The 26100-nt window shown below is 42.5% G+C and overlaps 1 protein-coding gene across 5 annotated transcripts; it reads right to left on the bottom strand.

Annotated features, from left to right (window-relative positions):
• Window positions 1-51: 51 nt before the first annotated feature.
• On the bottom strand, window positions 52-25806 carry PURA (purine rich element binding protein A). Of its 5 annotated transcripts, XM_077310883.1 has the most exons (5): window positions 23549-25042; window positions 5084-5141; window positions 3806-3871; window positions 2769-2841; window positions 52-2464 (listed from the first exon to the last, which is right to left on the bottom strand). In XM_077310883.1, exon 1 carries the CDS (start codon window positions 24882-24884, stop codon window positions 23895-23897), a length of 990 nt encoding a protein of 329 aa, XP_077166998.1. In that variant the 5' UTR covers window positions 24885-25042; the 3' UTR covers window positions 52-2464; window positions 2769-2841; window positions 3806-3871; window positions 5084-5141; window positions 23549-23894. The 5 variants fall into 5 exon arrangements, with proteins under 5 accessions (XP_077166998.1, XP_077166997.1, XP_077166999.1 ...); XM_077310882.1 differs by lacking the exon at window positions 5084-5141; XM_077310884.1 differs by lacking the exons at window positions 2769-2841; window positions 5084-5141.
• Between the last annotated feature and the right edge of the window lie 294 nt (window positions 25807-26100).

Here is a 26100-nt window from a genome sequence, read left to right as displayed (position 1 = left end):
TGAGCTGAAAGATGCTTCTAAACGTTCTTAAAAAATCATCACTAAGATCCATTTTAAATCAAATAATTTATTAAGTAATTACATGTAAACACTTTATATTGACTAGCAAATACATTGGTTGAGTACCCCCCAAAAGGAAAATACCCTCTTTATAAACAGATTGACTAGTGATATACATTCTACTGTACAGTGAATGTATATACAATCAACACCTTGATTTTCCTTATTTTATTATTCGTTTTAAAGTGCAAAGGAGATAAATTTGATCAGCATTGCATGACAGTGTCAATGGTAACTTTGGTCTATCGAGTGAAAACTAGATAAAATCCCTCCCACGTGGATTTTGAAAAAGCAGCTAGAGAAATCAGGCCTTGTAGGACAATCTTTAAAAAAAATAAACTTCTTTTCTCATGTAACGGAAAATATTTTTAGATGGGAAAGTTACTATTCTGAATAAATGAAACAAGCATGTTTCGTACTTACAATTTAGAATTAGTAGTTACATACAGACATTTACACAAATACATAATCACGTAATGTCTTAACTTTTGCCATTAGGTCAAAATACAACAGTTATGAGATGGTAGCCAGATATATTTAACACAAAAGAATAGCAGCTATTTACAAAAAACAACCCCCCCCCCCAGTGCAACACTCAAACCCTCAATTAAATGCAGTCTTACAGTATATGTTTTATGGTAATCATATAGTTACAGAAAACATAGGTCAACCAACAGAAATCAGCACATCTAATCAAGATAAACTAGCAAACTCAAGAAAAAGGAATATGCAGTCTTGAGTCATGTGTGAAAAAAGGTATCATAGAGTCTGCCCTTGTCTATAGTAACGGAAAATGATGTTTCAGGCTGGTTCTGGTGGTCAAGCCCCACCATGCAAACCTGTACAAGACACAGAGCCCTGGAGAGAATAGGGGGCACAACTTGGGGCTGCCTTTCCCCCAACAGTGGCATTCCTGGGGACAGCTAGTGGATCTCCACTTAGAGAAGAGCCTGGTCCCTTTTGCATGCAGTGCCATCCGAAGCATGCAGAACTCCCACCAAGTTCAGAGGGCCTTATTCCCGAATAATTGTGCTGAGGATGGCAGCCGTGGCCATCTACCTCCATCCGTGCCTGGCTCTTACAGCACCCTGTTATCAGAATACTAAAAAGTTGTGTGTGAGCCATCAATGCCCAGCATCGTAATAAAATAACAAACTTCGAGGATCGCCTCTGCAGAAACGTGATCATGCAAACACGGGACTTTCAGAAACTATTGCCAGGAGAGTCAGTGGAATCTTTCCCAATTATCAGCAATAACTAGGAAAGGTTCTTGATTAAAAAAAAAAAACACACAACACAATAAAATCCAGGTTTTATTTCCTTGTTCTGTGGTTCTTGAGTAACTAGGATATATAGTGGATAATGATAGGGATGCACACGGAGGGCTAAAGCTGTATCCAGGACGAGTGTGTTACGCTTGTGCAAAATTCACTGAATTAAAGGCTTTCCACTGGTAGGATATTTGGGAGACCAGAGGAAGCTCTTTCTAAACCCCAGCCACCTGCCACTGGACTGTTTGTAAAGGAAACTTATTGGTACAAGGTGAGCATCAAGGAAAAAACGGATCAGATCCCATACATCTGCTCTTCCAGCAGAAGTGCTTCTCTGCAGTGGATGGAGAGTTCTCCTGAAGGTTACATGTTTGGGAGAAGACTCCTTTCCCTGGACAAAAGTACCTTTGCTAGTGGAATGGATCAATGGGATCCAGCCGGCGGTCTTTTCTGATGGCTTCACTGGCCATGACCAAAAGAAAAGGCTCTCTTTTCATGACCCCACACAGTGTTCTAATCAGGCTTGTTAATATAGCTATTCCCATCGCAGTTGACACACAACAAGAGAATTCAATCAATTTGCTTTAGACTTTTGTGTTGGTTCCCTCCCCTCCCCAAATATCTTAGCCTGGTGAGAGAAGTTATTACGTACAGAACCACCTTCACCTTTCTAATAAAGAAATCTTATTTTGAGAATATGCTATACTCCCTGCAACAAAGAACATGGAAATGTGGAGCACCTTGGAATAAACGTTAATATACACAAATTAGCCACATTAAATAATTAAATATTGACAATATTACAAAATTACAATATTGACAGTAAAAAAATCCCCCAGACTAATATACATTGTTAATAGAATCTCCTCTCTAATTTGAATGGCAAAAGAATTCTTTAGATAGGAAAGGCTTATAGTTTAGGTTTTCTGCATTGTAATTGATCAATGCTGAAGATCATTTATCTTGGGTGTTTAAAATAAGTGGACTTCTCGTGGTGTGGGCTCATTTGTGTTCCGGGCAACAGGAGCTCTCTTCAAGTTTTCTGAAGATCTCGAAGAAGCACCAATGTCAACTGTTCAGATTAAGATGGCTACCAGTTTATACTGCGCAACCATCAGAACCCCAAAAGTTAGCTGAAAGAGGGGAGGAAAAGTAGTTTTCAAAGTGGGATAACATATATCCTGAAAAATTCAACAATTCTAGGGAAGCATTTTGAGTTGTGCAAACAGTAGATGCTAGAGACCTATTCACACATTCGTAAAACTGGGCAAGGGAAGCAGGGTGAGGAAGCCTACACAACCTAAATTGTCTAAATGGTGCAGACATGCATAGAAGCCTACGTATCACTGCCAGCACATGCCGCATAGGACACTAAGCATACACACAACATTTAGGAAGGATATCGGATATCCCTCAGCCCCACTTAATATTGGTTACCTTAACTGGCAAATATGTGAAGAGGTCTGGGAATGGCATTAGTAGATAGCATTAATAGAGGACGTTACAAGCCCTAAAAAAAGAAAAAAGTTAAGTTGATGAGTAGAAAAATGGTGGTTTCATTAATAATTACAGATAATTCAATCTTCAAAAAAAAATTCAATTATAGTTTTAATCTAATTAATTGACACTTTGATCTGTCGCCATTTGACCCCCAAATTCAAGCCACAGCACTACATGGTGCAACTCTGCAGAAGAAATCTACATGCCCCAATTCATATATCTGTGTAAAACATGTTTCAAAATTCTACAGAACTTGAATCCCAATGGCTAATGAGTTCTGAGATTTCACTAGCAGAATTTCTTTAATATTTCCTTAGGTAGACCTATATGAAGAGCCTCTTGTGGCGCAGAGTGATAAGGCAGCCGTCTGAAAGCTTTGCCCATGAGGCTGGGAGTTCAATCCCAGCAGCCGGCTCAAGGTTGACTCAGCCTTCCATCCTTCCGAGGTCGGTAAAATGAGTACCCAGCTTGCTGGGGGGTAAACGGTCATGACTGGGGAAGGCACTGGCAAACCACCCCGTATTGAGTCTGCCATGAAAACGCTAGAGGGCGTCACCCCAAGGGTCAGACATGACTCGGTGCTTGCACAGGGGATACCTTTACCTTTACCTATATGAGACATACTGAAAACAATTTCTTCTCCCCTCAGTTGCACTGACTACATGATCTTCTAGTGCAGAGTTGCAACTATAAAAATAAAATAGTTATGTTACTGTCAAATACACACACACACGCACATTCATATTAAAGAATCTATCATCATTTACTGGGTTTCTTCAGCACTGTTAGAGGGATGTAACAATTTCTAGTATTGACAAAAGCATTTCCAAAAATTTAAAAATTCTAGCTCAGCCAAATCCACAATTTGAAAAATGCTGCAAGTAAGCTAGAAAGAATACTTTGTATTTTCTGTTACCTGAACCACAACAGAACTTGTACATAGATAGGGACAAAAATAGGAAATGAAGACTGACCTTATAAACAAAGAAATGTTTAGGGCTTCTGGTTTCAGGAATAAACCGATATTTACTGGTAAAAGTCTGCCAAAAAAACAAAACAGAAAGACAAGATTACTGGTAAATATTGGTTTATATGGAGAAGAGATCTTATCAGTAAATTCCCTGTTTTCCTCAGAGTGTTCCATTTTTACTATTGTTGTTGTTGTTTATCCCTGAAATATTTTTGGCAAACAACGACCACAAACCAGAAGCCTTGTGCTGTCAGAAAAGAAAAACTACATATCTTCAGTTTGCCAAAACTTTAAAAATGAACTTAAACCTCTGACTAATGCTTGTGATGCTAAACTTTATCAATTTCAGGCTATCTGTGAAATTTTGAAAAATATTCAGAATATTCATGTTATTATTTTCATTATTACATATATTCAAGAAACCATCACTATAGCTTATTAAAGAATGGTTTTTCTTGAAATGGAGCACAATCCTATTCATTTTATTTGCATGTTCAGCTATTCCCTGAAACAGTGGGGGAAACCCTCACTTAAAAACTGGAAGTGCCTGCTCTTCTTGGATCCAGCAGTCACTTGGCCACTGCTCTAGCGTACCACAAGTCATCCATGCCATTCAGGAATTCCTTGTTCCTCTCGCTCCATACTTGTGCTTCACCCTCCCCCATGTCCCCTCTTTTCCCCTACTGCTACATTACAGAAGTGAAGGGTTACCCTTTCAGTGATTCATGTAGCTCATAAAGTGCTGCTAAAGATGTCAGTCCCTAATATTCTGTCCCACCCTAGCAGGACAACCCCCCCTCTCCACGGGGGTGATGAGGAGAAAGGGTGATTGATTTTTAGAAAACATGATCACCATTCCTAGGTAAGATGGGTATGATGTCCTGTAATCTGGGTCTCAGGAGCGAAGTATGCCAGATTAGGATCTGGGAGGTGCAGGTTCAGATCCTTACTCTGCCATGAGGGCTCACTTGGAAGAATATGGGCCAGTCACACACGCTATCAGTCTAACCTACATCATAGGGAAATTGATATGATAAAATAGAAGAAAGCAGACTGCTATAAACCACTTTGTGTCCCTATTAGGAATTTTAAGGGTAGATTTATCTCCTCTGCCAGTGTCCTTCTTTCTTCCCTACGGTTACAGGCATCCCTATGAAGAGGAGTAAAGTTATCCTTGGAGACACGCTTGTAGCAGGGGCAAAACCAAACCCCATTCCTCATCCACAGATATTCAACCCCCCACTCAGATACATGGAGGGACAGGAAGTGTACTACTCCTCACCTGGAAGCAGGTGGAGGTTTTGGGGTAGGCAACAGGCTTCTAGTGCTTTCCACCCATGCTGAAGAAGAAAGAGATACAGTTTTTAAGAACTGGAGGAAGCATTCCGTTTGGGTGTCAGGACACAATCCAGGGTTTTGAAAAGCAGAACTTGCTCTATGCTCTGGAATAATGTTTTTTTCACAGATAAATGTATCCTGTCCTTTGCCATTTATTGTGGTGGTCAGGAATTTGAAGAAGAGTTGGTTGTTATACCCTGTTTTTCGCTATTCAAAGGATTCTCAAAGTTTCCTCTTTCCACAACAGACACCCTGTGCGGTAGATGGAGCTGTGAGAGCCCTGGGGGAACTGTGACTAGCGCTGGAAGGGTTTCCTGAATGGGTGGGAGTTAATTCATATTTAATACATTTTAAAAAATTTGTTGTCAAGGACCTCATGTGGGTGTGTATGCAGCTATACCTCCTAACCATATTCTGCACGATTGCACCTCTTCTGGGATTTCTCGAAGCCTGAAGAATGCTTCTGGGGTTTCTCAATGGTAAAAAAGTTGAGAAAGGCTGAGCTGGTCTCAGACTGTGGTTCAAATCCCTCCTCTGCCATGGCCTTGTCAGATACTCTCTGGCAAGCCTCCCCCCCACATTAAGGGGATAACTATAGTGACCTTTCATATGGCACATCAATCTAACGTCTACCATGCACCTCGAATACGCACAAGTGTTATATCAATGGTAATTTTTTTCTTCAGAGACTAATGAGAAAAATCAACTTTAGCTATCCTAGTACTTTTTGTTTACTAGAACACGATATAAATAAATGAATATGGGCTTAACGTGGTTAATCATGGGCTGGATGCAGGGGACCATTCTGTTACCAGAAAAAGACATGCATCATCATGCATAGGAAATAAGACGGAACCAGAGTCTTACAGCATCTTAAAGTCTTAACTAGTTTTTATTCTAGACTCAGGTTTCGTGGACTAGGACCTAATTCCTCCCTTTCTATGTCAAGCCTGTCTTTGTGCATTGCCATATTTAGATAGCAGATGGGTGTGGTCACCCATTGACTGCATACTACATGCTGGGGAGGTGGGGGGGGGATGCGGTGGGCAAGTCCCTCACTACATGCCTAAGTCCCGGGATAGTGCTGTGTGGACAAAAAGACTCAGGTAGCATCCAGTCTTGTTGCAGGGTTTGGTACCAGGGCAAATGTCTGTCCATTTTTACAGGAGAGTAACTATATTAGTATTAGTATTATTATAAGTAACTCTTGTGGCGCAGAGTGGTAAGGCAACAGAAATGCAGTCTGAAGCTCTGCCCATGAGGCTGGGAGTTCAATCCCAGCAGCCGGCTCAAGGTTGACTCAGCCTTCCATCCTTCCGAGGTCGGTAAAATGAGTACCCAGCTTGCTTGCTGGGGGGTAAACGGTAATGACTGGGGAAGGCACTGGCAAACCACCCCGTATTGAGTCTGCCATGAAAATGCTAGAGGGCGCCACCCCAAGGGTCAGACACGACCTGGTGCTTGCACAGGGGATACCTTTACCTTTAACTATATTAGGTTAGGCAGCTGCACATAAGCACTGCTTGTCCAAAACCTGTGAGAAGTAGCATCACTATATGGAATGTACTGAACAGGCAGATATACTGAAGTGATTTTTGGTGGAAGCGGCAAATTACAAGAACCGTCTCGCTTTCACTTTGAGCCTGGCCTATAATAGACTGCCTCTGGGAGTCTGCCTAGCCTTGTCAATCTTCCCTTCACCGGCTAGATACTGGAGTTTTAAGAATGCCTGATGGCAAACTTTGAGGTTGGAGCCCTTTCCAAAGAATCGGAACACACCTGTCAAAAGTGGCAATATTCAGGAGCCCTGTGGTAGAACCTTTCAATGTCCTAAAAGTCACCATTCTTCAGCAAAGGAACCCCAAAGACCGACTCAAATGAGAACCTGCCAAATTTCTCCAGGTGGAATAAGACCAGCCACACACAGCTGACACTTTCACAGCCATGAAAGGCACTGCTCAGTTTAACAAGGTCAGCCCATAACCACCAATTAACAGCTGGTTGTGACGGATGGCTGTGTTTTTTTATAGCTTGGAATTTTGTACATAGATGTCTTGCCTTCCATTAACTATTAATCCCTGTTCACTTTTTGGGCCTCTCTATATAACTGAAGCTTTACCATGCAGCTGATGATCTGCAGTCCATCAAAGTTTAGAGGTCAGTACATGTTTAGCCTCTATGATGACCCAAATGAGATGTCAGGGCCGGGGCAGGGGAAGTCAGGATGTGAAAATGTGTCTGTGGGGACGGGGGACGGGGGGGACAGGACTTAAGCCCTTTCTCAGAATTGGGCCCTGTGAATTTAGAAGCATGGAATTTCCAGCACATATGTGATCCAAAGTCCATGAGGACTTTGTATCATGTGACTCAGCCCTCAGTAGTGCTGTGGGATCTCTCGCTCTGAAAAACAAAACCCTAAGAACCAAACCAGACACCACCCTGGGAGTTCTGAAGTTAGCAGTTCCAAGCATTTGTTCCTTTTAAAGTAGGAGGCCTATGGGACTCTGATTAGGATCACGGATATGATGGGCAACCCAGTTGTTCTGCAGAACTGTTTCAGGGGTTAACTAATTTCTGTTCCCCAAATGACAGCAGCAATCCGCATGGGGACTTACTATTTAAATGGCGGCGCAATGGGGGGCTTGGGAACTTGAGTTACAAAACTTGAAGCATCATGTCTGTTTTGGTCCTGAGTTGACCGGTCTGTCTCCACCAGCAAGCACAATACAAGCTGCCACCAGGAACAAAGGGAGGGAAAACTCCATTAGCCACCAGGACTGTTTCCACACTGGAGGCTCTGTGTTGGGCTGCAGGCTACAGTTTGAGACAGGGCAGGTTTCCCCACCTCTTCCGGCTTTCGCATGGGGGAGCATTTGGTTCGGTGCACCTTGCCTGCCTCAGATTTGTGCTCCCATATGGGAGGAGAGGCGGCAAAGTTCCCAGTGCAGAAGCTGTCCGGAACATAAAGCAAACACAACTGGTAGTATTGACAGACCAAACACATAGGGTCATGGCAGAAGATCTAAAAATCCATCTCCAAAACATTGTTTTACTGCTAAACAGCAGCAGTGGAGATTCAGATTAGAACTGTGGCATTGTGTGGGTGGACTCTTCCACCCAGTTCATTTACATCAGGAGTAGTCAAACTGCGGCCCTCCAGATGTCCGTGGACTACAATTCCCAGGAGCCCCCTGCCAGCGAACGCTGGCAGGGGGCTCCTGGGAATTGTAGTCCATGGACATCTGGAGGGCCGCAGTTTGACTACCCCTGATTTACATGGTTGCAAATGGTCCTTCCAGAATTTGCCATTTGCCCTCCTGGTGCGAACATATAAACTAGGCCTTAACCAGTGTTGTCTGGCTCTCAGAGCCAGCCAAACAATTTAGGCACCAGGCTCATTTTTCAATCTTGGGGCTTTCTTATAATAATTAACATATTTTCTAATTTTCCCTACCACAAAACCTTTAATTTTCTTGTCATTTATTAAAGCTAATGATGATGACAACAAAATCAGAATCCCGTAGCGCCTTTAAGACCAACAAAACCGTTGGTCTCTGGACTCTGATTTTATTGTGCTACTTCGGACCAACACGGCTACCCATTTGAATCTATGATGATGACAACAATTGTGTATATAAATAAAATATATGCATAGATAGCCCTGGTTATCGTTGCTACAACAAAAATCCCACCCTAACTTCTCCCTTAGTTCTGACAACTCCATTATTGCTTTAAAAGCTCAATTTCATGAAATATTAGAGCTAGTACAGAAAGTAAGTGCTTAAGAATGATTTCAACTGCCAGTACTGAATGATGTTGCATTAACATGCAAGGACAAGAACTTCAAGAATATGCATTTTTATGCCATACAATAAAACATTTTCTGATGTGGGATGATAAATAAGCTATGTATTTCTTAACGAATCAATAAAAACATTGCTCAAAAATACTAGGCACCACAGTGAAATTTGTAGATGCCATAGGATTTGTTGAGCCCTAATGTAAGCATTTTCTACTTTTTCTCCAGCAGTTGTGGGAGATGGGGATCCAAAATCAGGATAACCTCCTCCAATCCAAAACAGGGTCTCCCGGGGCTGCTCTTTCGCAATAAAAATGTGATGGAGAATGGGTTCGTGCTTCCTCAAAGATCCTGTTTGATTTTATCCTGAGAAATCCACTGATGAGACTACAATGACCCAGCTGTGGTAACATGAAAAGTCCATCCAGGAAATATGCTGGAAAAGGTTTCTTCATGTCCTCTATGCTGAAGTCTAAGAGAGGCCTGCTCTACTGACATCTGTCAAAAACCACTGGCACTTAACAGGAACTTCTTAGAGTTACTCTGACACAAACGCACAACACACGTGCTGCAAATCTACCTACACCCTCTTAATACAGGTCTCAAAACTGCTTTAAGTAATCAGCCCCAAATAATGACTTTCCAAAGTTCACCAACATGCAAATGCTTTCTGTTTTTATGTCTTTCCCATTGTCTTTATTACCTTTACTTTTCTATATTCACTTTTCTTTTGCTATAGCCTTGCCACCTTAAAGCAATTTAGCTTGCCTGATTGATGACACCAGTTTCCTTTTGATTTTTCAGTGCAGTGCTCTAGACTGGTTTTGTACTTTGCCCTTGCTGTTCCAGTACAACTCCTTGCACAACTGTGTTTTTGAACTTGGCACAATATCCTCCTCCACCTCCTGTAAAGACAACTGCTGCAAATGCACGGCACATGACACTGAAAATATTGCACCTGTGTTACTGCCATCATTCTTAGGTATACTAATTCTCACTGAATTCACTTCCACATAAATGTATGTATAATAAACCATATAATCAGAGGGACTGTCAGTCTAACACTCTGGACAATATTAAGTGCTGTATGACAGTAAAGGCCAAGGCAACTCCCTGAAATTGACCAGAGGGAGGAGCTAAATTTCATCAACTCAGATAGCACCCCAATACTCTCACTTGTTTTCTTTCTGATTATAGGGAAAACTCTTGTCAACCGCCTAATCACAGTATATGATGTCTGAGGAGTTCAGTAGTAAAACCAAATCATCATACACACTTTGGAGGGACAGAAACAGTAAAAGACACAGCTCTCACAAATACTATTAAAGGCAACTTTCATATTCTTCTCAACACTTCGACTCCTACTGAAAAATATTTGGAGAAGCATTCCTGCATTCAGTGTATTATATGCAGTGCATCAATGGCTGAGAATGCCTTAAAGTAATCAAAATTGTTCAGATTTAGGTAAAGAAGAGTTGTTTTTTTATACCCTGCTTTTCACTACCCAAAGGAGCCCTACCTTTCCCTTCCTCTCTCCACAACAGACACTCTGGGAGGTAGGTGGGGCTGAGAGAGCTCTGACAGAACTGCTCTGTGAGAGCAGGAATAGCCACTTGCTTACTACTTGCTTTTACCCCGGCACTCCTTTTAAAATCATAGAAGCATAGAATAATAGAGTTGGAAGGGACCTCATGGGTCATCTAATCCAACCCCCTGCACTATGCAGGACACTAAAATCCCAATCACTCATCTACTGTAACCTGCCACCCCTTTGCCTTCACAGAATTAGCCTCTCCGTCAGATGGCCATCTAGCCTCGGTTTAAAAATGTCCAAAGATGGAGAATCCACCACCTCCCAAGGAAGCCTGTTCCACTGAGAAACCTCTCTAACTGTCAGGAACTTCTTCCGGATGTTTAGATGGAATTTGTTTTGAATTAATTTCATTCCATTCGTTCTGGTCCGTCCCTCTGGGGCAAGAGAGAACAATTCTGCTCCATCCCCCTTTTAAATGATGGTTATCAGATCCCCTCCCAGTCGTCTCCTCTCTAGGCTAAACAGACCAAACTCTCCCAACCTTTCTTCATATGTCTTGGTCTCCAAACCCCTCACCATCTTTGTTGCCCTCCTCTGGACACGTTCCAGTTTGTCAACAGCTCTCTTCTACTGGGGTGCCCAAAACTGAACACAGTACTCCAAGTGAGGCCGAACCTGAGCAGAGTAAAGTGGTACCATCACCTCTCGTGAGCTGGACACGATACTCTGTTTGATACAGCTCAAAACCCCATTAGCCTTTTTAGCCACCGAGTCACACTGCTGACTCATGTTCAATGTATGGTCTACTAAGACTCCTAGATCCTTTTCACACATGCTAATGCCAAGACCAGACTCCCCCTTCTTATATTGGTGTATTTGGTTTTTCCAACCTTGTAGAACTTTACATTTGTCCCTATTGAACTTTTTATTCAGTTTAGCCCACTTCTCAAGCCTATCAAGATCATCCTATAGCGTGTCCAAAATGGTGGAGGTCTATGTGGCACAGTGAACCACTACCAGCACCAAAACTCATAAAGTATTTATTAAAATGAAAATGTTCACAAGTCTATTTTAGCACAGCACCAGATAAAACAAGCAATTCAAAAGAAATGGGATGAAATGCTACACACACACCATATATATATATATATATATATATATATATATATATATATATATATATATATATATATATATATACATATATATATATATACATATATACATACATATACATATATATACATACATATACATACAGATACACACACACACACACACACACACACACACACACACACACACACACATATATATATATATATATATATGTTTCCATTACTGCAACTATCTAGGCCAGCAAATGGTAATGGCCATCTCCTCCAGACCTCAGTTAAACATTCTGTCTGCTCTGATGGACACGGCACCAAAGAGAGCTTCTCCTTGCTCCCCTTTTATCCCCTTTCCAGGCCAAAGAGGATTTTCATAGAGAACTCCAGATCCTCCCTTCCCAAAGTCTCTCTAGTTTTATTTCTCCCAATCTCTGTTCCCTGCTTGGGGAGAAGGGTGCTTAACCATTCCATTGTCTAGACTTATTAGCATTTGTATGAAGGTGGGCTGAAATAAGATTGGAAAGCAACTGAACTGACTTTCCCCTTCTTGCCTGGTTTCTGCCCAAGGGGGGGGCATTTAAATTTCAGAAGATTTTGCTCATTTTAAGCCTCCAAAGTTTTAAAAAAAAATCCATTTCTTCACACAAAAGTTCTATTTCAAGGAAACTAAATTTCAAGGTAAACAAGAAGGCACACATGCTCAAGACCTAGAAACTATAATATATGAAACTCCCAAATTCAAGGTAGCCAATTTACAACCCAATCAAGTTAACGTAACTGATAATATTTAATCCAATTCCATCTGAAAATCTACAAATCCACTAATCTGGTTTAGATGGTGCAGTTATGTAGCATACAAAGATCTGCCTTAAGCTAAGCAAGACCACTGATCAATCTGGACCAGTACTGTCTATTCTGGTAACAAGAATAAAGACAACAACAAATTTGCCACTTTCATTTGATGTTTTCTACTACTTTCAAATTTGACAATAGATTCCCACAGGCCTTGTTACTTTGGATTTTGCAGACATCAAATTCACCCTCAGAATCATAGAATCATGGAGTTGGAAGGGGTCTCCAGGATCATCTAGTCCAACTTCTTACAAAATGCAGGAAATTGACAACTACCTGCCCACCCTGAGTGACACCAATTTCATTCCCAGGTGCCCCTCCCCCAGAAAACCCCAGAATTCCTGGCCAGTTTGGCTTAGAGAAATTCAGCTCCCAATTCCATAGTGATAATTGGCATTTCCCTGGCCATCAAGAAAGGGCCACAAGAGCCAAGCTTTCCTGCCCACCCACTCACAATCTGTTTACAGAATCATGATAATTACAAATTTAAAGTTCCAAATTGCGGTATCAAAATAGGAATATGCAGAAACCGGTGCTGATTACAGAGTTTATACCATCCTGGAGGGATATATGTTTAAAATTCAGTAGAAAAAACTTTTGCTAGGGTAAACTTTAGACAACTTCTAAGGAAAATAAATAAAAATGCTAACTTTAGGAAGTAGTTAATGTTGTTGTGAAGTGGTATTTCATTTCAGTGGCAAAGCTCTTTGAAGTATATATATGCTTTTTCCAGCACTTGCAAGTGGCAAACAATAAGACCTAAACAAATAAATCACAAATATCACAAGCTATTTATTCCACCTCTTGTGCAAATATTTCAATCAATAGTATTTCAGGGAAAGTGGAAATTAACTGTGGTACTAAACAAGGATGCCCTCTTTCCCCATTACTTTTTATTCTGGCTTTAGAGCCACTAGCAAATAAATTAAGAAATAATCAGGAAATTAGAGGCTTTAATTGTGGTGGGGTGGGAAAGTTGTTAACAATGTATGCTGATGATATGTTGCTATCAATAGCAGATTTAAAATCATCTATAAAACCTATTAAGGAAGAATTTCAAAATTTTAGTCAAATTTCAGGGCTAAAGATAAACTTTTCAAAATCTAGTCTGTTATGTAGTAATATTAGTCCTAAAATACAGCTAGAGGCTTCTCAGAAATTAACTATCCCATTAGTTCATAAAGGTTTCAAATATCTTGGTATAACAATTACTAAAAATTTGAATAAGATGTATCAATATAATTATAAACCATTGTGGAGACAAATAAAATTAGACTTGAAGAAATGGGAAAAACAGAATAGTGATACATTCACTCGAATTGCATGGGTTAAAATGTTTATTATCCCAAAATTATCATATTTATTTTATGTATTACCATGGCATCTTTCTGATAAGATCTTAAGGAAATGGCAAATACAAATAGACCAATTTCTTTTTAGATCCAGGAAACCGAGAACAGCAAAATTATTGAGATACCATTCAGTAAAAGAAGGAGGTTGGGGAATCCCAAATATTTCTTTATATTATGAGTCGGATCTATTAAGACATATAATTCCTTTCCTATCTCAAGGGAAATTAACAGCTCAAACTTGGATAATTATATTTTGGAGAAAATAGGAGGTTTCCAAGTTTTATTCGGCAAGATCACTGGTAAAAATTTAAACATAAACTCTTTGCTTACTCTTCACAGCCCGATTCTTGTATGGAAAAAATGGGAAAAGAATCTATACCCTGCAATCTCCCCATTAACACATATTTTCTGCCACCCAAAATGTTTAGCATTTAAAAGTTATGGATTAGACATTATAGGAGACCTTGGTAAAATCCTTCTTTAAAAAATATTCATACAAATTTATCAGAGGTTAGCGAGATATTAAGACATGAAAAACATTTTCCAGAGGGATGTAACTGGATGTTAAAACTTCAAATTTCATCCTTTCTGCAAAGGAAATAAATTCAAATCCAATTGGATATACCATTAATGGATTCTGAAAAATTAATCAACAACATAGATAAAATAGAAGGGAAACTAATATCGAAATTATATAAAATATTATTAGATCAGGAAAAATCAGCATCACAAACAATAAAAAATGTGGGTATTAGACCTAAATATCACTATTAATGGGATGGAGTGGAATAAGATATTTAGGCAAGTTCCATTTAAGTCAATATCAAGGAAAGTCCAAGATCATGCAATAAAGGTAATACAAAAATGGTATTATACCCCCATTAGGGTATATTGAATGAAGAAATCTGGGGATAAAATATGTTGGAGAGGCTGTGGAAAGGAGGGAACTTTTATTCATATGTGGTGGGAATGTCCAGCAATAATGAAATTCTTGGAGAAATTATTTTTAGAAATTAGTAAAATTATAAAAGTGAAATTGGAACCTTCGGTCCAGTTGGTTCTCCTCAATCTATTTCTCAATGAAAATGCTCTATGTAAGCAGAAAATATTGGTGAACTTTCTCATTGTAGCTGCCAGGATGTTAATTGCTACTAACTGGAAAAACGCAGATAATATTAGATAATTGGCGAAAGAAAATTAGGCAGTTTATGATGTTGGAAAAGTTAACAAATAACATTAAAGTAATTCAAGGGGAGAAAAAGATTGAGGATTTCAATATAATTTGGCTTGATTTGGCAAATTACTTAAGGAAATTTTCAGACTATAAGGTATGTGAACCAGTGTTGTAATGTGTGACTTGGAATTATGATGAACAGTTGAAATGTAATAGATGAAATAGACATTGTCTACAGGATTCAAATGGTTTATGAAGCTACAGAGTTGTGTTGCGGTGAATTTTGTTTTTGGTGTGGCCTTTCTGTTGATTGTCTGTTATTTATTAATAAAAAAATAAAATAAAAACAAAACAAAACAAAAACAAATATCACTTTCAACAACCAGGACTGTCCAGCAGCTGAAGGATTTAAAAATACAAGAAAGATAAATGGAATCTAAGATCAACTTGCTTAGCCCAAGGACATTTAGAAAAGTCTTGCAATCTTTCCAAAAAGTGAGGATGAAATACCGTCTAACCTAAGAACATAAGAGAAGCCATGTTGGCTCAGCCTAAGGGCCCCTCCAGTCCAATACTCTGTGTTAGACAGTGGCCAAAACCCAGGTGCCATCAGGAAGTCCACCAGTGGGGCCAGAACTTCAGAACCCTTCAGAACCATTGTGGCCCCCTAAGCACCAAGAATACAGAGCATCTCTGCCTCAGTCAGTGTTCCATCTATACCTTATGGCTAATAGCCACTGAAAGACCTCTGATCCATGTTTCTCCAGTCTCCTCTTGAGGCTGTCTACTAAACATTTAAATGTAACATTTCTAGGTACAAATGATCTAAGCAGGTCAATGAAACATCCTAGCAGTCAACATTCTAACCATAAGAAGTGAGACTTTGTGCAACAGAGCTGGTGGAACAGGGCCTGTTGGGGGGGGGGTTATCTACATTATTTATCTACGCCAGGGGTAGTCAAACTGCGGCCCTCCAGATGTCCATGGACTACAATTCCCAGGAGCCCCCTGCCAGCATTCGCTGACAGGGGGCTCCTGGGAATTGTAGTTCATGGACATCTAGAGGGCCGCAGTTTGACTACCCCTGATCTACGCATTTGTTGTAAGCTACCCCAAGACCATTCTGGGGAGGGGAGGCCAAGAAGGCTAACAAATGAATAAAATAAATAAAATGTGGATCCCAAGCTGAGCAAGGTTTTCAGAACTTGGAAGTTTGGAAGAAAAAGGGAGTTGTGTACTTGTTGCAACACATTCCACAGGTGTGTTTACCTGCCCAACACTCACTAGACGTGCAATAGCCTTTTACATGGGCTGCAGTTTCAGTGCTTTCAGGACAATCCTAAAGTACAGCACACTACAGATAATATAAAATTACTATCTTTGTCATTTGTAGAGCCAGCATGGTGTAGTGGTTAAGAGTGGCTTACTCTAACTTTGATTCCCCGCTCCTCCTCCACATGAAACCTGATGGGTAACCATAGGCTGGTCACAGTCCTTGCAGAGCTCTCTCAGCCCCACCTACCTCACAGGTTGTCTGTTGTAGGGGGAGGAAGGGAAAGGGGTTCATAATTTGAGACTCCTTTGGGTAGTGAAAGGCAGGGTACAAAAAAACCCATCTCTTCTAGAATACCCAAATGCACTTTGGGATCATCAAAAATCCTCTCCCAAGGTCCATACTGGTGTGAATTTCACAAGAGTCATTGGCCTACTCCGTTTTGATTTTGGGAGTTTTCAAACCAAGCTTCTCCACAAAAGTAGACTGGTGGAGAAATATTTTGCTTTTGGCCATCACAATCATACCCAATCAACCCCTGCTGATTAGACTTCTTTTTACATGGTCATTGTAAACACTGCCTTTTGCAAAGCCCCCTCTTTTGGCAGAATGTGCACATTGAAACAGCCTCCCGAGTCTCGGCAACAAAATAAAAGATCCCCCCCTCCGCCTTTTAAAACCCCACAAACAGGTTGCTTCAAGGTGGCTATCAATATACAGCAGTAAAGCAGTTGCTCCCTGTAACTGGACTCTCTCGGAATGGTTTCCCCGGGTCTTTGCGTGCGGAAGGGTGAGAGAGGTGCCGCTTCCCATTGTGACTTTTGCAAAACTTTGCAAAACTCAAATTTTGTATTGTACAGGATAGAGCAGACGTGGAAGGCAGTGGAAAGCTTTAGGGGCAAAGCAGGATGCTTTGCGAATTGTTAACTACTTAAAATCCCAGGGAGTTAAAACAAGCCAACCCCATCCCATATACTGTCAATTGTTAAACATCTGCTCTGAAGCAGACACTGTATGACCACTTCGATTACTGAAACAGAGTAAGAGAGAGAAATGTTAACGTTGAATGGAAAATGTGTAGGTTATTTTTCAAGAGAAGGTGCAGGGTTGGTTCCAGCCAGCTTTTTTCTCTCCCATTCTGAGTTGCACTGTTTGTTTAGAGCAGGGGTGGGCAAACTGTGGCCCTCCAGATGTCCATGGACTACAATTCCCATGAGCCCCTGCCAGCGATTCGCTGGCAGGGGCTCATGGGAATTGTAGTCCATGGACATCTGGAGGGCCACAGTTTGCCCACCCCTGGCTTAGCGTGTCAGATGCCTTTAGATGAGGTTTGAATCCCCACTCTGCCATGAAAGCTGGCTAGGTAACTGTGGGCCACTCACACTCTTAGCCTTGTGAGGATAAAATGGAGTTGGGGAGAAGGCTTGTAAACCACCTTGAGTCCCCAATGGGGAGAAAAATTGGTATAAATGAAATGAATTAATTTAACCACATGCTGCTCCCTTCACATATTGTTTCCATCTCACATGACCTCTGGCATTTTTGGATGGTTTTTGGATGGTCCAAAAGGACCTTTTCTTCCCCAAGAAATTTGGTTGGATCAATCCCAAAGCTTTAATCCTATGCAGAGTTACTTGGGATTGAGCCTCATTGAACACCATGGATAAATATGCACAGGATCAACAAACTGCATTTTTAAATCACATGTGGAAAGGCAAGGGGGGCAGGAACTCATTTTAAAAAAAACTCTGAAATGGTTTTCCAGACTTATTAGGTAACACCTGAAACACCAGATGAGAGGTAAAATAACCCAGGAGATTTTGTAATATGTGAGGCTTGCATTCTCTTCAGTTAAGCCCATAAAGCTATTTACCACTGAAGGCCTAGATCCACCACAACCATTTATATGCACTCAAGGAAGAAGTACTGGGCTTGCATGTCTCCAGCAGCAGACTCCCTAAGAGCACATGAACGTCTGCAATCCAAAGGAAAAAAAACCTAAAATATCATAAGTGTCCAAGACTTCGATATACCTACAGTAGCTCTCTGGATCTTGTCCAAACAGTTAACTATTTGAAATGGGCTAAACTCACAGGTACAACATTCATATAAAACATTCAAACAAGCGTGTTTTAGCATTTTTGTATATCAATGCCAGGATTTCCACCTTTTAGCCTTTCTGATTTTGGAAGAAACTTTGAATATGCCTCTGAAATTTGAAAGAGGAAGCCCAAGGTTTTATAAAAAGCAAGTCCCCATGCAAAAATTGCCAGCTGGGCAAAGTGTGGGTGGACCTAACTTAAGTCCTCAATTCAGAATTTCTGAGATTAAAAAAAAATTTAAATCAGTATATTAAAATTTGATAGGCTAAAACAAACTTTGTAGATGAGAACTTTTAAAGAGGAGGCAGTATATCCCTTAGAAGAGATTAAGACCTTATGTTCAAATACTGAAAAAAGGGATGTAAGGAGAAATTCCAACAGCTGCCTGGATGTCCCTAGGCTTTCATGCATAGAAATAAATGTAACTGAAAAACTTGAAGATTTGTTTCGGGTGAATATGAAAATATTTTAACTGATTTAATAAAAATAGGAATCCTGCTCGTAGTCATTGGCTGCGAGAGCTAGCCCACCCACTCTTGATCTGTAGCATACGTATTATCTCCATTGCCAGTTCTCTCTAGCTGTAGTTTGCCATATAAGAATCAAATAAAGCACTTATATTTAATACTGAATCTTCCCACTATAGTTAGTTAAGTTTACTTCAGACCAGAGCTTCAAAATCATGCCTGGGGGCCAGCACTAATGAGTCTCCCCAGCTTGGACTGCATAGCAATCTAGGGTTAAAGGAAACAGGGTTAAAGGTGGCAGGAACTGGCCGGGGAGGGAAGAATACGCAGCCTCTGCTCCAAGCCACAGGCTGGAGGATCAAAGCAGGATTTTTTAACTGGGCCATTAAGTATTAATAAATGTTACAGAAACTTCCAACACAAAAAAAAAGCATTTCAAATTTGTAAAGTTAGCATTTATTCTTTAACTCCCTGATTTTTCTACCCCTCCAGAGTCTGGCCTCCTGTTTCTCAGGACATACATTAACACCATGGCATTAGAACATACAAGAAATGAAAACAGAGGGTACAACCGAAACAGATCCATAGACTTTTTATTACAAACATACTCGATCACTTGGGTTCAAAAAGATATACCATAGCCTATTTTATGAATGTTGGTACAAAGTAAAAACTATTTTACAAATTAAATACTTCCAACTGACAAAAATAGTATTTTAATGGAATACAGTTATAAAATATTATAATCCCATTTGAGGAAGAAGTTTTACTCTTTCCAGATCACCAGAAATCAGGGTTTATAACATTTTACCCACGTAGCTGAATTCAGAATAGGTAGATTTGTTATAGTTTGATGTTAGCATTAAAAAGTCACACTAATACCTATAATTATATATATTCCAGTTAGTGCACAAATCCTATCCAATTGTTAGTTGATCACATTATACAACAGTTTGCATAGCTTAAAGAGGGACATGGCTACAGTGCTGTTTTGAGAGGCAAAGATATAATTGCTCTCAAATGACATTATTTGGCCTACTGTAGGCAGTGGTACATTTTCTTCATTGCCCGATATAGTTTTCTGTCTGCATAGCAGATAGATTTACTATATTTTTAAAAGTTCTGGGTGGTTCTGTTTCGCAGTACATCTCAAAGAGAGCTACACAGAGCAAGAATCAACCCCTGCAAGGGATACTTCAAAAAGCGACACTGTCAAGTATTTGTCAGTCAAAGTTTTTAGAAGTTCTCCACTGTTGGTATGCAAGCTCTACCTATGAAGATGGAATCATCTGTACCTCTGCCCTCACTAACTGCTGTACTCCCTCCCCCCTCCCGTTCATTTCCTCTGGCACATCCTCAAATTAAACAATTTCAGCACTATTAAGGTTTTGTCCTAGTTTAGCTCCCCCAGTGGCCGAAAGCTGCATTATGCAGCATAAAACAATAAAGAGGCATGAATCAACAGGGTCTAATTTTTAAGTTGTTTATTTAATTTCTCAGACAGCATTAAAAAAAAACAAGTGGATTTAAAATGAGAACATTGTTTGCCATGCTGTAATCACCTGAAAGGGTGGTCATGTTTTAAATGTAAGTTACTTGACAGTGTCCCTTTAGCGTAAAAAAAAAAAAAGACTTATGTTTCTATTGCAGTGGATTTCAAGTTTTCTTGTACTTTTTTATATAAAGTAGCATTACGACCTTGGATATTTCCTACAAGACACGGAAAAGCATTTTAAGGAAAATAAGGCATGTTTTCCAAAAGCTGGATTGCTTGGCACATTTGAGCATACTGTTTTTAGAACACGAAATATGGTCAAATATACCCTGACGTTTATTCTTCTGGCCTTATACAGGGGTTTCCCACTATCGCTCATCTTAAACACTGAGCAAAGGAATGAGCACCTCATATGGAAAAAATGAAGCTTTAAACAAGGCAATTTATAATCACGTAACATTTTATCATTGCCACTGATCAAGTCCTTGAATATCTACAGCATATCTGTAAATCAAATGTTCTCAAGCCTCAAGAAACAGAACTTTGCTTAAACTGTGGCAAGAAGTGATGGTACAAGCAGAACTGCACAACCCATGCACACTTTTGACCCAGCCAGATCAGATGTGTGGGTCAAAGAGAGTTCCCTTTAATCAATTTAGAAACTTGGGGGAAGCAAGTAAGCATAATGTGGACTATATTAACTTCTATGTATAAAGTAACCTCAACTTTGGCTGGAATCAAATGATAGTTTTTTTTCCCCTAGAGAGCTGAATGCAGTTTTTAAGAGTCCCGCCATTTTTGTCTTTGATAAACAAAGTTTTGGTATTGTTTCCCAAAGTATGGAAAATTGACAGGGAGAGGCAGTGGGACAGAATGAAAGGTACATGTACACAAAGGAAAGCAAAACCACTCTAAAATACTTTTAGCTCTCTCAAAAACTATTTGTCTGTTTCCAGCCTAGCTGGGTTTTGCTGTCTTTTTCTAAATTCACATCATTCCATAAAAAACAAAGAGTCACTTTGTGGCATATTCACTGACCCACGTAAGTTATTCCTTGAAAATAAAACTTTTGCCTGAATGATGTGTGCCAATCTGCAGGACGACAACTTTTAAAACTGTAGCAAACAGCAGAACCAGGACAACCAAAGAACAAAATCACAGCGATTTAACCTCCCTAGGTACCTGTAGCATGGTGAATGCAGTCCTTTCCACATCACAGCTGAAATACAATACAAAGCTGCTCAGCAAACCCTCCAAATTAAAACAAAGCAGATTTACCAATCAATGTTTACATGCAGTTGAGAACCATTTCAGTTACCATGTTATGCACTATGGAAGCTTATTTTTGCTATGTGGAAAAGTGCACCTTAAAAAACAATGTAATAAATTCCAGTGATCGTTAAAACAAAAATTCCTAACTGCTATAACATTATTGCACATTTGGTGCTCTATGAACACCAGTAGCAGGCTTGTTTAACGAGAAATGGGTGGTACAACAGAAACAGATTTTTATATTGATACTTACAGTACATCTCCAAAATAGGAATTATACTTTAATGAAAACAAAATACATTTCCTTTGAACAATCTCTTTGTCCTTCCTAGGCCCAACCCCTTACAATCAAAGCAAAGCATTGAAAACTTCTGTTCCTACAGGTGGCATCTTCTACATACAGCAGTTAGGTCTACATTGTTAAGTTTGTCAAGGATGTTAAAATATGATTACACTCCAGAAACTCAAACAGATTCTTGTTTTGTAAAACTCCTCCTACAGGTTTCCAACTATTTTTTTTCCTACTGTTTAAGGCATCATTTATAACATATTCTTTTCACTTGCAATGATGATAGTCATGCAGCAGTTTAATGATAAAAATATATTAATATTTTACTATACAGCAGCAAGAAGTTAGTCAATTAAAAGCACACAAACATTTTTAAAGAAAACTCTGTAAAGTGTATTACTACAAATAATTGCAATTTGGAGAACACCATTTGACAGATTAGTGTTCTGATAGACTCTGTTTTCATATCCTACAGTCTTAATATATCACACAAAGTACATACTTTTAACTGAAGGCTTGCACGAGGGGGAAGGGTGGGGAGGTCACTACTACATAAAATATGTAGCCAGCAATAACTAGCACCACAGCTACATGAAAATTTCTTTACAACACACCAACTTGGCTTTCACTTTTAAAGGAAACTCAAAATCCATGGCTCAGTAGGATTACTCAATAATCATGTTGCACTGATTTCTATGACAGGCCTACACAAATTAGTTAGCACTAGCATAAACTGGAGTTTCAATTCAGACTTAAACAACTTGGGGGGGGGGCAGTGCCAGTGGCCATAAAACAAAACAAAAAACCCCTCACCACCACCTGTTATCCAAAAACAGGTTTACTGGAAATTTCTGTATGTTAAGTACACATCATAAAAAAAATATATTATTAACAATACAAGTACATCTGATATACACAATAATGACAATATACCTACTTAGTTGTAAATCAAACAGGTGCAGAAAAATATGGGATATTATTTTCTCTCTCTCTCTCTCTCTTTTTACTATTTGAATAACTTTGGTTCAAACCGTAAAAATCACAAGTTAGCAAATTTCATTTAAATGCCTTTTTAATAATTTTTCTTCATGTTCACAGAAGTTTCACTGACCATTTTATATGTTTAAGGATCAGATGCAATGCATATTGTATAAAAGAGAGCACTTATTGTTTACCTTGCATGAATTAAACCTACGTACCTTTTAACTCTACAGACTTCTGCATAACATTTAGACAAAGCTCAGACACACAGCATGCCTAGCCCTCAAATATATATACACATCTCTAATCACAGGTATATAGGGTGTCAAATATACTATAATAACCTCCATGTAAGGTTCTGAAATTTGGTAACAAAATGAGAAGAAAAAACTAAAAATATTATTTTACGTGTTCTAAAATATCTCTTTTTTGTGCTAAAGTCAAATGTTAGCTCAACATGAAAAGGACATTTTCTCTTTTTTAATATAATTCAGCAATATTTTAATCTTGACCATTTTTGCAAACACTTTTTTTTAATAATAATAATAGCTTAAACGTGTACAAAAGTTCTTGGTTAATTAGGGAAATAAACACTCAGTTCTTTATATTTTTAATCAAGTAGGAAACACAGTTCATCATATATAATGTTATTACTTTTTTGTATTTTTTTTTGTTTTTGTTTTTTTTTGTTTTTAGCAGCTGCTTACTGTTTTATACGATGGGTAAGAGTGGAAGGAACAATCCAGCGATGGGGTGGAGAGAAAGAAGTTGCTTGGTCGGCTGTCAGTTTGGTGATGGGTGGTTGGTTGGTGCTCCCCTTTGGAGTTAGAGTAACAGGCATAGTTAACGGCATGTCTTAATTTCGGTGTGTGGGTGTCGGTCCTCTTTCTCTCTCGCTCGCTTACAGTATAAAGTCTCTCTCGGTGTGTGTGGCTGTTGTTGTTGTTGTTGTCATTATTATTACGAGTGTCTCTGTGCAGCAGGGCAGGGAGGAGGCAGCCAAGTGGGGGGGAGGAGGGGAGTGGGGGCGAGGGAGGGGGCAAGGGAGGGAGATCAATCCTCCTCGGGCTCCTCGGCCTGCAGCGAGGCTCCGGGCGGGCCGGGGGCGGCGGCGGCGGCGCTGCTGCTGCTGCTCTCGGTCTCCGGCGGCTGCTCGCCTCCCCCGGAGGACGACGAGGAGGCGGCGGCGGCGGCCGCGGCGGCGGCGGCCCGCTTGTCCCTCTGCTTCTCCTGGATCTTCTTCATCTCGTCCGAGTACTTGCAGAAGGTGTGCCCGAACTTGGCCCACACCTTGTAGGGGACGGTGATGGAGTTGCGGTAGGTGGGCTTGACCTCGCTCACCCGCATGAAGACGCCGTACTTGTTGGAGCCCACGTCGAAGAAGAAGCGCTTGTTGTCCACCGTCAAGGAGGTGCCCTCGGGCAGCTCGGCCGGCTCCTCCTCCACGCCGTAGTCGTCGATGAGCTTGGCCAGGGCGTCGCGGAACTCGATCAGCCCCTGGGCCGGCAGCGCGATGGTCTGGCCCTGCGTGGAGCCCAGGCCCGGGCCGCGGTTGACCGTCTGCCGGATGCGCAGGAAGCGCCCGCGCTGGTTCTCCTTCAGATCCATGTAGTACTTGCGGTTCTCGCGCACCAGGAACTCGCTCTTGAGGGCCCGCCGGGGCTCGTCCGCGGCCTGCGCCAGCTCGGGCGGCTGGCTGGGGCCCAGCTGCGCGTAGTGCTCGATGAAGTCGCCCAGGTAGTCGCGGAACTCCACGGCCACCGACATGGAGAGCGTGAGGCGGCTCTTGCTGCCCCCGGCGCCCACCTCGGCGATCTTCAGGAAGCGGCCCTTGGCGTTCTGCTTGACGTCCAGGTAGAAGCGCTTGTTCTGGATGTCCACCCGCTTGGAGGCCAGCTCCTGCGTCTCGTGCTGCAGGCCCACGCCGCCGCCACCGCCGGGCCCGCCGCCGCCTCCGCCGCCACCCGGGCCCGAGCCCGGCGCCCCGCCGCCGCCACCGCCGCCGCCGCCACCCTGCTCGCTGCCGCTGTCTCTGTCCGCCATGATGCCGCCGCCGCCGCCGCCACCTACTTCTCCGCCGCCTCCTCCGCCGCCGGGCCGCCCGACGCCCGCCCTCCCGCCTGCCTGCGCCCCCCGGCCGCCGCCGCCGCCGCCTCCTCCACCGCCCGCCGCCGCCGCTACTGCTCCTGCCGCCGCCGCGCCAACCCCCTCCGCAGCCACCACCGCCAGCCGGCCGCTCTCGCGAGATCTGTGGGGGAGACAGAAAGAGAGCGCGCGGCTAACATGGCAGAGAGCGGCGCGCGACGGAAGGCTTGGCGCGGCGGGGAAGGGAGGGGGCCGAGGGGGGGAGGGGGAGAGAGAGAGAGAGGGAGGGAGGGAGGGAGGGCGGCCCCCGGGGGCGCGAGGCGGCGTCCTGCGGGGCGGGCGAGGCCAGGCGAGGCCAGGCGAGGGCGGGGAGGCGCTCGCTCGCTCGCTGCGGCGCAGGCCCCACCCACCGGCCCACCGGCCCCTCAGCCCCTCGCGCCTTCTGCTGCCGCTGCTGCTGCTGCTTCCCCTCCGCGCCGCACTAACCCCGGCCGCCGCCGCCGCCGCCCCCTCAGCCCAGGCCGCCGCTCGCCCGCCACGCACGCCCCGCCCCGCCGCCAGGGACCGAGCGGCCCGCTGACCTTTCCCTCAGCGAAGCGGGCGGGCGGGCGGCTGCTCCCCTCGGGTGTAAACACGCGCGCCAAATTCGCCTCAGACCTCCGCTTGCCTCGCGCCCCGGGGCGGGGGAGGCGGAGGAGACGAGGTCACGGATGGAGCCCCCCCCCCTTCCCAAGGAGAAGGCCGGCCGCATTCCTGCCCCTCACGGCCGCCCGAGCAGCGGTTTCCTCACCCGAAATCACCTCAGAAGCCTCCCGGCGGCGGGCGACACGTCCGACGCCTCCAAAAGCAGCTTCTTCCTTCGGCGCCCTGCCCTGGGCCGGTGCTGCTGAGTCCGCCCTCCCGGGCCTCGCCCCTCTCGGAGGGCGGCGACGTTTCCCGCCAAGCCCCCCCCCCCCCCAACGCGGGTCTGGGATGCGGCGGGCTCGTGAGGACGGGCTTGGGGTAGCCGAGGCGTTCTGCGGAAGGGACGTGGGCCCCGGGCCTCGGCTTGTTGGCGGGCCGCTTTGGGCCTTGCCGCGGTCAGAATTTGCGCCACTTCTTTTCCTCACGCTGGTCAGCCTCCCACGAAGCAGGCCTAGGCCTCGTGGGGACCCAGGCGACCCCAACGGCGCTG

Source organism: Paroedura picta, chromosome 14, assembly GCF_049243985.1.
Source record: "Paroedura picta isolate Pp20150507F chromosome 14, Ppicta_v3.0, whole genome shotgun sequence".
Lineage (NCBI taxonomy): Eukaryota > Metazoa > Chordata > Lepidosauria > Squamata > Gekkonidae > Paroedura > Paroedura picta.
This window is presented reverse-complemented; position numbering and strand designations above follow the sequence as displayed.